At 45.4% G+C, this 12,429-nt stretch overlaps 1 protein-coding gene across 1 annotated transcript; it reads right to left on the bottom strand.

The window, feature by feature from the left end:
- Nucleotides 1-1,525: 1,525 nt before the first annotated feature.
- Nucleotides 1,526-8,538, bottom strand: T265_07062 (hypothetical protein; the record flags this gene model as incomplete). Its single annotated transcript, XM_009172491.1, has 5 exons — nucleotides 1,526-1,935; nucleotides 4,184-4,344; nucleotides 5,610-5,731; nucleotides 5,772-6,178; nucleotides 8,284-8,538. 5 exons carry the CDS (start codon nucleotides 8,480-8,482, stop codon nucleotides 1,622-1,624), a joined length of 1,203 nt encoding a protein of 400 aa, XP_009170755.1.
- Between the last annotated feature and the right edge of the window lie 3,891 nt (nucleotides 8,539-12,429).

The raw sequence follows: 12,429 nt of genomic DNA, 5'->3' as shown, positions 1-12,429 counted from the left end.
ATATATATATATATATATATATATATATAATACCACATTAAAAGCTCTGGAGTGAAAAGAGGAGAGTGGGTGAGGGAGGGGGACCTAGTGCTGGTCTATGTCAAGCATTCCGAGGTGCCTACACCTCCCGCTCAATCAGACAATCTGGAGAGAAACCGATAGCACGAATCGTCTGTGAAAACTAATTTCATCAACACATCGACCGTAGGGATATGCGGAGATATGATCAGAAAGAACCAGTTTGTCACAGTTTCATACAGTCATGGTTATTGAATACTTGAACACAGCGCGGTTGAACTGACGGGTACTACCGTCTGTCGTCAAGATTCACAGGCACCGGACTTTTCACTAACACGGTGCAAGACTTGGATGTTTCATATTCCTCGCACCTGCTGACAGGGTACACGCCCAGCTGGGAAACTTGGTATCCCATGAGGAAATCCCTAATAGGGACGGAAGACGGAATCAACCGGCCGGGTGTTCTGTAGTGGGACGTTTGGAAACCAAACTACTGGGTAATCAATCGCGGGGGATGCAGTCATCACCATCAGGAGAATGACAACAGATGACTTTGCACCACTTTAAATCAGGAATAGAATGGCGACTTGGGTGCAGCTACAAGTTTTGAGGAAGAGTTCTGGTTAAGGTCTTTATCACTCACTATACACGAGCGATTGCTTGTGTGGTGGATCCACTGGAAGTGCAGTGCAGCTGTGAGGAAAATACCATTGGGGGATACTAAGACCTCTCCTGGAGAGTGGGTACTACTGACAGAAGCATGGAGTCTCCAACGTCATCTGCACATAGTTAAGGAAACCATAGCCCATAGCTGTCACCCCTAGGCTTCGTTAAGTTGCGGAAAATCTCTTGTCGATCGAGTCAGTCTTGCATGTTCTTAAATTATCGTCAGATTGTGCGCTGGGCCATCTGCAACTAGTTTTTGTGCTACTAGACCGGAAAGAGAACTAAGAACAAGATTAATGTGTGAGTAGTTTCTAACACGTAACAGTTGGAAGTTCGACAATGAGTGGCACTACCACTGTGTAGCATGTCACAAAATACTACGCTAAATTGTCCACTAAGTTAAATCAATTCACGTCCAGAAGACACGTATAAAAGCACACCTACGACGTACAGTGGACCGTTTGACGTTTAAAACGAATAACAGTACAACTGGGCGTTATCCGACACTTGGGTGTTTCATTTGTTTAAATGATCCGTCCAGGCCGGCATCAAGTAGAAGTTCGAAAGCCCGAAGTACACTATTTGTGGTGGAGTAAGTTAGGCGAGTCCGAACTGAAAACCACATTTTATATATATATATATATAAACGAGTTCGGTAATCAGCATACCAAAACTTTACAATTATACGTATTAGGGCACCTGAAGAACTGAGAACATCCCAAATACCGAAGAGCTGTCATTACAATCTAAAACATATGGTGACATTCACTGAACGGGCCTGGAAACGACAGCGCTCGTAGACCTAGGGCAGTATCATTAACAGAAAAAGCCTGAATAGTATCAAGAATTTTATTCCAGTGCGAAAACAAATCAAAACTTCAAATCATATGTGTCAAGGTTACTTGCAGACAATGAGGACGAAAACATATATTTCTGATCATTTTATGGTCACCATTCGTGCATTTGTTTTCAACCGCTGTTCGTGTTCCGCATGGAAATTTTGTTGATTTGCTTTTCTTACTTTGCGACGTTCCCTTCGATGTTGCTTGACTGCCAACTTTCGCAAATGTTTCTCCTGCCGCGATTCGTCTTTCTTTCTAGTCAGGACTGTTGGATCAAGATGAGGAACAGGGTAAGGATCATAGGAGGTCATGTCACCAATGTTTGGTTGTCTGTTACATGTCTGGGATTTTCTGGCACTGACCGGCATCGCCAGTTGGTTGAAGTTTGGTTTTATGGAAGTGCGGTCGCCTAGAGAAAAACAGAGGAAATCGATCAATAAAAGTGTGAGGCCGAAGAACGATGAGATAGATAAGATTGTATGAAACTCGTGACTGCTCAAGTGCCGTACAGCTATGTGTAAGAGCCTAAAATAAAGAGAACGGGAACGAGCAAGATGAACGGGCGTAGTGTCAGCCGACCAGGAACAGCCTAAGTGCGCAGATCTTCACACAATTTGATTGAAAACTAACAGTACAAAGGCCATCACGCCTTACATAGTCACACAGAGAACCTTACACAAAAACAACAGCATCGACAGCACCAAGACCTCCAGCAATCTCGCCTGCTACTTCACACTTTTATAACCTCCAGGGCTGCGCCATTTTGGATTTGAGATGGAAAACAACTTTCTTCTCGGTAGACAATAACTCGGAAAATGTAGCAAATGACCAGGCCACCACAGCATCCAGCGATGTGTGCGTTAAACGAGTGAAGTAACTCGTGTCTCAAAAAAGTGTCCGTATCCTGAGCACCATCATCTTCAGCTGTAGAAAAACCGCATGCACTTCGTAGTGGTTATTAAAAATAAAATCGTTCAGCTGTAGCACCCCTTCGGTGCCTAACTGTCATGCCACCAGAAGGAAGCACGAGAGCTGGGATACTTTCAGGTTGTCCAGGTCCAGACAGGAGAAGTCGAGGTGCAGAGGTCGGATTCGAGCCACGGACCTTCCGGCCAGTAAATTCGCGCCCTAACCACTGAGCCGTCTCATCCACGTACTTTCGAGGAGATCGGGAGAGGAAACAATCCACTAGACAACGGCTTGGATGCATGCACGCCATTGAGAGCGCGACTGAGGCCCGCTGTCATTCTTCTGACCATGGATGTGTCTGGTCTCGTCGTCCCGACCCATGGAGACGGCAATGATCGGCAAAGTTGAGTTTGTCGGCACCGGCTTTTACACTTGACTGCTAAGTCATTATTTGACCTCCCCTGGCTCCTGTGATTGCGAAAAGGGCTGTCCGAGGAAATGGGTCGTCTGGCATCTCATCATTGTCATCGACAGCACAACATCAGTGTTCAACAGTAATGCTTTCGCTACCGTGACTTATTTGAAAGCGTTATGGTGAAGAAAAATAGAAAGTGGACGGGGAAGTGACTTGGTGCTAGCTTACCACAATCATTCTGAGGTCCCCACACCTCCAGACACTTATTCAGGTAATCTGGGTAGAAACGGACAAAAAACGCCACTGACATCGATGAGTAGCCATATTTTGCAGCATCTCCAACCAGGCGCAGTGGGGGTCACGTGGTGCTCATCCTGGAAGGCGAGTAGCACGGACAGCACCCAGACTTTCCGACTGGCATACGGAGCTAGCAACTAGGCCAGTGCAACTCATAGAGTGTAGTCAGTTCACCTATCGTGGACGAGTTATTTTTTCCTTTACCATCCAAGATACTCCAACATTACTGACCGAATGTTCCCACCAGACTCAGGCGATACTCCGAGGAGAACGATGGTCAAACACTGAAACCTTTTTAAAATCCTCAGCTAGCAGCGACTAGGCTTCTGACCCACATAAGAACAGAGAATGCACTGCGGACAGCGACCCTTGACAGAGGGAGAAAATGTGATCGATGCACACTCCTGCAAGACGGAACCCAGCGTGATTTTCACGGACCTGCCTCTGCTTGTGTTCAGTCGGCCTTCGAGGGATGAGACAAGAGAGCACAGCTACCAGCCTAGTGCCCCGATGATTTTCACATGGACAATATAGCTACTCTAGTAAACCATAAATCAGTGATCGTTAGTACACAGACAGCACATGACCGATGAAAGTTATGTCTCATTCACCGAGGTAGTTCAGTGGTTAGAGCGTAAATTTACTGACCGGAAGGTCCGTCATTCGAACCCGGTCTCTGCCTCTCGACGTCACCTGTCTAGAACTAGGCAACCTGACAGTATCTCAGCCCTCGTGTTTTCTTCTACTGGCATGGTAGTTGGGCGCCGGGAGGGTGCTACAGCGGAACGATTTTTTTTATCTCATCCACCGAATTCTCCGTTTACTTGTGGATATACAACTCATAAGCACAAAGTGCGACTGTAGACTGTTGCTACTGAAATATGAAAGTACATAATTGCACCTAAAATCAATGCAAACATTTTTGGAAGCCGAGGGAAAAACCACCACTGAGGTTCCTTAACATTACGGTTTATCAATCGAAAAAGCAAATATCACCCCAAAAACAAAATCGCGGAAAGCAACATATGATGCTTACTTTGCACCGACATAATGTCTGGCGGTGTTCCAGAGACTTTGTCATCGGATTCGTCGGAACTTGTAAGCTGTGGGATGTTCTCTTGAAGCTGGTTGTTTCGACAAATCGTTTTCTGGCGTACTTCATCATCTAGGACTTCCACTTCGTCCAGTTTTTTGTGCCTATGATATGGAGACGGCAACCCGTCAATGAAATACGATATCCAACACACAAGAACTATCAAGTGCCATGACACTAGTGGTACACAGCACTGATCATTTTACTGTCAGTCAGAAATTGCTTTAAAAAAAAGAAAACCTAAGACTGTGGTGTGTCGTATCTATCAATACGTGACTATCTTGCTATTTTAGAGCGTAGGATAAAAGAACCAACGGTAAAACCTAATTTTCTGATGCAATTTGACCGGACTTTTGTGCGCTGCAACGTAGGAGCACAAAAGGCAATAAGTTACGTGGTGAAATCGCCCTTAGACATACACAGAAAAAAGTCGCAGCAGAGTGCATGGTCTTAATAGAGCCTCCGTTCGACCGTGTACTTAGGTTAGGTTGGATATGAGCTAGTGTTATCAAGATCAGGTGAATTTCGAAATCCAGACATGTCGACACTCCCTCTTCGTGAGATGCGCACGTCACGGGGGAGAAAACGACAGACCAAGAGTACACCAGGTCCACAGACAGCAACCAGCGAGTTCTCGCAGTTCTATTTGCTTGTTTTCAAAATCCGGTTTAGCTTGGCCGAATGGAAACTGTATTAAATTGCACCAAATTTCGTTCCCTCTCTTTCCACGAACTTTGGTCGGATTTCCCTGAAGCCTCGGCTACGAGAGGCCAAACAACAGGGTGATTAACTCGCATCTAGGTAGAATATGGCGCCTCTGAACTTTCAATCACGTGATCCACATCACGTAGTCACACGTGTTGTGGTCCCCGGTTCAAAACTCTCGGGAGGTGCGCACCGCTGAGGATGCCAAATAAGGATGAAACAGCTGTACAGTGCTTCTGAGCCTTTCAGTATAGGTTGACTCCACTTACCGGACAGAATCTACGTTAAAATTTCCAAATCTCCTAAGGGTACCAAGTAGCTCGGAAGAATAAAATTCACCCGATGACTGAAAGTTTCATTTGACAATTCGCTGCTCGGCAGCCAGTCATCGCATGCGATTACGTGATGTGGATCCGGCGACTGAAAGATGAGTGGCGCCATATCCTGCCTAAGTACGCATTAGTCACACTGTTGATCAGCAGTTCGTAGCCGAACGGTTAAGAATTTAAACTACTGACCGGGAGGTTGAGAGTTTGAAACTCTGGAGTTTCGTGAGATATGCACTGCTCAGTATGCCCAACAAAGATGAAACAACTATAAAGTGCTCCTCAGCTTTTCAGCACAGATTGGCTTCCCTTACAGGAAGAATGTAAGAAAAACTTACTGATGATGCAGTGTCCTGGTGTCTCGACTAAGAGCATACTGCAAACCTTCGCTCATCAATGAAGTTCCCGTCACCTGCGACTGACTGGCTGAACCGCCGCGACTCCTATAGCGGAGTAGAAGCTGAGATACAGCGATTACTTAAACGATATGAGACACCTACCTTTTCAAATTGCCGGTTTAGCACGGTCGCGTCATCCGGATTTCCAAATGCTTCATCATCGCCACTGGAATCCGACCCACTGTTACGGTGCCTTTCATTAGCACCGTACAAGAATCGCTCCATCATTATGACTTTGTTTTGTGGAAACATATCAGTCAATGCTGGGAGGTTCTCCGGCTGTTCGTCTTCTTCTTCGGACGCTTCATCGCCACTCTTTTTATCTTTTACTGCAGATCCTCCTGCGAGTTCGACAAAATTATCTTCCAGATCCGAAGTCACGTCGATGTCGTCGGAGTCTGAGTTCAGACCCAAGCCTTCAGGTATCGGTGGCTCGTCAACTACCGGTTCACGCGGAATTTCTCCCAGCAGCGGATCTTCTACTTCGAGGACTTCGTTTTCGGGAATACCTGTTATGCGCTGGCGAGGTGACATAAGAAACAGAGAAACAAAAGGAAAGTAATAAAAATAGGGTATTTTCATTCGTGGTGAGTAGGACATGGTGTAAGACTATCTAGTGTTGTTGCGTAATTCTACTACCATGAGCCTCCCTCCCCCTCCATATTTAGCTCCCATGACAAGCATGCTTAGGGCGTCCAGTAGGGTCCACTTTTAAACCAACTGCCCCGAATGGTCGTTCTGTCCGAATATCCTTCTATAGTTCCACTTCCGTGTATTAATTTAGCCCTTTCACGTGTCAAACACACCTTCAATTTTCTCATGGATTCCCACGGCACAGTTTCACAGCCATCCTCATTGAATTGTTGCGCAACGTCTCACAATTCAATCGAGGCAAGGATTATTTTCCCCAAATGTTGGTCCATCGTGGAAACATTACCGTAAATAATGGCGCCTACCTACCACATAAAACCAGGCGCTTGCACTTTCAAATAGCATCAGAATAAACAGCATCAACGGAATGGACCCAGTGTCCCGAAAGGATATGTTTCGGTATTCGTAGCACCTAGCCGATCACAGTGGTTGATGGTACTTGGTATTTTCCGCAACTGAAATACCTGCTGCACAACCAAATACTAGCTTTCTAATCACTTCGTTACAAATTTATCGACGTCATTCGAAAAAGGACACGCTTCTGAGGCATCGGTAGTCAAACACATGAAGACGCCCCACACCATCTGACCATACAGGTCATGTGTCGTAAGCATACAACAACGCAGCCCTTATTGTAGCTTGGAACAAGCGATCCCTGAGACCCGATGGAATGCCGTTTTAACAATACAAGTGACCTCAATCAGCAGACAGGATTCGGTCCTCTGATATTCATGAAACATATTGATGTCTGAGCTGATACAACCACCGAGGTAGGTGAAATTCTCTATAACCACCAATGATTCTCCTTGAATTGTAAGGGGTATGTTCTGAGACTGCACGTTGCGAAGCAGGACTTTATACTTTGAAGGTGCAAGGCGGATGTCGAACGATGGTATGATGGTGTTCAGTCTATTCAACAGGGTGTAAGTTTCGGCTTCACAAATGACGACGATGTCGTCTGCGTACTGCAGATGGACAATGTTCTTACCAGCAACGATTTGAAAGCCAGGGTTTTGAAGACCCTCCAGTGTTCGCCTTATTATTTCGTCAGTGGTGAAGCTGAACAAGTGGACAAGTGAACATTCTAGTTGGACACCACTTTTTTAAGTAAGCTTTTAGAGAGTTCATCATACACTTCCATAGGCTCAGAATTATGTAAAGATACGGACCGGGTTATGTTCACAAATTTCTGTGGCAACTGATGATAAGTTGTGATTAGGGGAACTAACTGATTACAGGAATCGATCCGTCCCTAAAGTCAAAGAAGAGCAAGATTGTAAGTCGTTGCACATACCGCATTGCTTTAATATCTTACGGAGTGTGGACATATCCTCGAAGCCTCTGCCCTTTAGAAATCCCGCTTGATTCTTTGGGGTCAAAGATTCGCGTGCTGCCGTAAGCCAACGAAGAATCAGTGACATCAGAAGCCTTGATAAAGTGGGAGCCAAAATAACACCCGTGTGGTTACTATATTCACCGCGAGTAAAGGGGTATGTCTGAGACTGCACGTTGCGAAGCAGGACTTTATACTTTGAAGGTGCAAGGCGGATGTCGAACGATGGTATGATGGTGTTCAGTCTATTCAACAGGGTGTAAGTTTCGGCTTCACAAATGACGACGATGTCGTCTGCGTACTGCAGATGGACAATGTTCTTACCAGCAACGATTTGAAAGCCAGGGTTTTGAAGACCCTCCAGTGTTCGCCTTATTATTTCGTCAGTGGTGAAGCTGAACAAGTGGACAAGTGAACATTCTAGTTGGACACCACTTTTTTAAGTAAGCTTTTAGAGAGTTCATCATACACTTCCATAGGCTCAGAATTATGTAAAGATACGGACCGGGTTATGTTCACAAATTTCTGTGGCAACTGATGATAAGTTGTGATTAGGGGAACTAACTGATTACAGGAATCGATCCGTCCCTAAAGTCAAAGAAGAGCAAGATTGTAAGTCGTTGCACATACCGCATTGCTTTAATATCTTACGGAGTGTGGACATATCCTCGAAGCCTCTGCCCTTTAGAAATCCCGCTTGATTCTTTGGGGTCAAAGATTCGCGTGCTGCCGTAAGCCAACGAAGAATCAGTGACATCAGAAGCCTTGATAAAGTGGGAGCCAAAATAACACCCGTGTGGTTACTATATTCACCGCGAGTATGCCTCATGAAAATGGGCACGATTAACAACCTACCCCAGTTTTCTCGGACGGTTTCTTCCAGGACTGAATACTTCGAAAAACAGCTATCGTGGCCACCAGCTGCCACTCAGCTGGAGTCCAGAGTTGACGTAGAACCCACCGACCTTCTGGTTCAGATAACCTCCCACCCGCATTGTTCAAAGATAGGGATGAAATCCTCAGTCAGCGCTTGCCTGCATTTAAGAAAAGGAGATCGTCCCAGAGCAGAGTCGGAGAAGTGCTCATTTTCAAAAGAATGGATCGTAGTAAGTATGGTATCCACAGGAAGACTTTTAAAGAGACTTCTGGCAATACTTGTGCTTCCTTGCTTTATGGTGGCTCGTTAAACACTGACTCGAGAGCAGCAAGCGGGGTTCCGGCCTGGTAGGAGTTGCGTTGGTCAAATCTTCACACTCTATCGGGTGCTAAAACAACGCCATAGATATAACCGACTCACAGTTCTAGTATTACTAGATTTCCAGTGCGTATTTACCTCGGTTGACCGGTCTGTTTTTCTTGACACGCCCACCAAGGAATGCCCCAAAGGTTCGTGAACATAATAAGCTCTTCGCATTCTCAGACCTCCAGGCGTATCAGAGTATACAACGAGCTCTCAAAGTGCTTCGGTACACAAATCAATGTCCGTCATGAGTGTTTACCTCTCTGTACCCATTGAATTTCGTGATAGATGAAAAATCATGAGATGAACGCTGGAAAGTCTCTTAAACCCCAGAGTTCAAATAGCCTATGACGAAAACCTTGCCGATTTAGAATGTGCAGACAACATCGTTCTCGTCTTCGAAGAGGAGGAGAAGGCGCATGTGTTTTTGGATGAACTGACAAGTCATCCTGCCCTTTGCTATGCACTTTGCACCCACGAAGAGTAAGGTCATGCTCCTCGTCATGCATTCACTAAACACGCCGCTTACAATCCGGAGAGAGGCACTGGAAGTCGCAGAGTGTTCTAGGTATCTTGTAAGTTGTAATAGTTCTGATTGTAGTGTGACAGATGAGGTCAAAGCGAGAATCTCCAGGACCCGGGTAGCGTTTGATAATTTCGAGACACCCATGGCATCAATGCGGTATATCCCTGAATCTAAAAGGACGTGTGTATCAGGCTATGATATGGACTGTCTTGTTGTACAGCTGTGAGACTTGGCCTGTCCGAGCAGCGGAACTGAGACGTCTTCATGATCATAGCTCATGTGTCAACAAATCTGCAATCAGGCAATTAGAAAACGAGTTTTCAGTTGTGCAACGGACACTTTCATTGAAGAATGTGTTCATTACTAACAGCTCCGTTGGTTAGGACTGCTATTTTCCGTGACAAATTCAGAGCGGTGGACATAGAGAGATGGCTAACCCTTGACCTGGCAGGGAGGTATGAAAGACACGACGAAACGTCTGGTTGTTGTCGGTGAGACTCACCTTCCAGGATGGGGGCCGAGTGATCTCCATTGCGCATTGTTAGAGACGCTGCAAGATTGAGCGAATGAGTGTCTGGAGGTGTATGCACCTCGATATGAGTGTATCAAGCTAGTACTACGTCCATTCCTCCGTTCACTTTTATTATTTTCTTCACAAGGCTTTTAAGTAAATCCGGGTTGTACGGCGGCTAAGCATCAGTGCTGAACAGTTATGTCGTGCCGTCCATTGTGATGATGATTCGACATTGCCGTCGCCAGTTACTGGTATAGCTATTCTGGCGGCAATAAGTTGATATTGAAGCTATCGAGCGTTTATTTGGTCTATTTGGATGACTTCGACTAACAGTCCTAAAAGTGATAACGTAGGTTCTTTTGCTATCTCTAATTCATCCTCCAGGCAAATTTCATCATTAGGTGACTGTTTCCGGTAGCCTCCAGTTGGATCAGCTTGATATTATTAAGCTACTGAAACCCACTGGAGTTGACGAACCGACTTGCTTTGCCTTGCGTTGAACGCTGATTTCCGGCTTTAGATAATGACGATGAGAAATTGACCAACATCCTTGAATAGAGCAGGTGGAAGGTCGTCAAATCCAGGAGCAGGATGACGCTTGAGTAGAGATATACACAACAACATTCTCATGCCACATCGGCTGTTGCGTGGTGCCATCAGCCGGGTCGCCTTACTCGCTGCATACAGCAAGACGGTGTCATGACTATATAAAACCATACATTTCCATAGACCATTAACTCGTGATTCTCACTCTATTTTCAGCTCATGTACTACAGTTATTAGACGACTAAAGCGTACATTATGTCTTCCTATTCTGCCTCCTTTCTAATCCCGTCCTGGAACTACTCGACTCTCGGAACAATTTAATCGTCTAATAAAAACGAAATGGATCCTATTCTCCGACCTACGGTTTTTGATGCTGATCCTCACTCATCAGATGGCATGAAACGATGGACTCATTGGTTCCGTACTTTCAAAGCTTACATTAACTCAATCAAACCCGAAGGTCTAAATAAATTGGAAACTCTCATTCGTCACATCGACCATACAGTGTATGACTTCATTGCAGAATGCAGCGACTACGATTCTGCGATAACCTTGCTGGAAAAACTTCACATTCGCCCGAAAAATATCGTGTATGCACGTCCTCTTTTAACCACATACAAACAAGAACCTGGTCAAGATGTCGACCAGTTCGCTCAAAAGCTGAAGTCACTTGCTAGAGATTGTGGATTAAAAGCAGTATCTGCTGTGGAACATACAAACGAAGCAGTTCGGGATGCTCTGATAGCCGGATTGCAGTCGAATACCATTCGGGAGAAACTGCTAACGTGGCATGAATTGGACCTTGACAAAGTCCATGAAGCCGCACGAGCTCTCGAACTTGCACAAAAACAGCCACAATCATACGTATACAGACAACCCGTTACTTGTTCGGTATCTACTCCTTTACCCATTGTGAATTCCGAAACAACAGTTTCTGCCGCTACAAAACAAACATGTTACTTTTGTGGCAACCCCAAGCACCCTCGTTATAAGTGTCCCGCTAAAGAATCAGTGTGCAAGAGTTGTGGAAAAATTGGACATTTTCAACGTGTCTGTAGGTCCAAAGCCTCGAAATATCGCGCGGGTTCAGCTCAAGACACCTCAATCTCCTCGCTATTTTGTGCTGCTGCTCCCAATTGCCTATCCAAAACTACAACAGATATTTTGGTCAACGGCGTTGTTGTCCGAGCTCTTATTGGTATCGCCAGCTGCAGAAGTTTCGTTTCCTCATCAATCCTGCAAACTCATAACTGGGAGTTATTTCCGTACGGCGCTGTGATAACAATGGCCTCGACGATACATTCATGTTCCACCAAAGGTTATTGCCTTGTGTCCATTCAGTACAAGGATGCTATATACGAACGTTTCAGACTTTGTGTATTACCGAACCTTTGTGCAGACGTCCTTCTCGGACATGACTTTCTGGGGTTACATGATAAAGTCGAAATTCCATTCGGTGGTCAGCAAAAACATACAATATTACTTTGAACGATACAAAAAGCAGCTTCGCAACTGAAGAGATTACTCTCTTAGGTTACAAGGTCTCCAAAGGTATTATAAGACCTGACCCAGAACGCATGCGCCCCATAAGAGAACTCCCACTTCCAGAGAACGGGAAATCGCAGCAGTGGATACCGGCGTGTTCCGACAAAATTCATCCATTGGTTAAAAACAAAATATTTCCGCTTCCGGAGAATGCCCGAACAGCATTTGAGAACCTTAAACACGAACTAGAAAATGCGATGGTGGTTACTGTCGAATACAATATTCCTCTCGTTGTTGAAACTGATGCGTCCGACACCGCTATTGGTGCATCCCTGAGCCAGGGTAGCCGGCCGGTCGCATGTGGCGATGACAGAACACCTGTCGCGATGGATTGAGGCGGATTGTCTCCTTTCTACTCCCGTCCTGGAACTACTCAACTCCCGCAACACCCTAAACACTTCGAAG

This window comes from Opisthorchis viverrini (genome assembly GCF_000715545.1).
Source record: "Opisthorchis viverrini unplaced genomic scaffold opera_v5_157, whole genome shotgun sequence".
NCBI lineage: Eukaryota > Metazoa > Platyhelminthes > Trematoda > Opisthorchiida > Opisthorchiidae > Opisthorchis > Opisthorchis viverrini.
The sequence above is the reverse complement of the archived record's forward strand: the minus strand, read 5'-3'. Positions and strand labels throughout refer to the sequence as shown.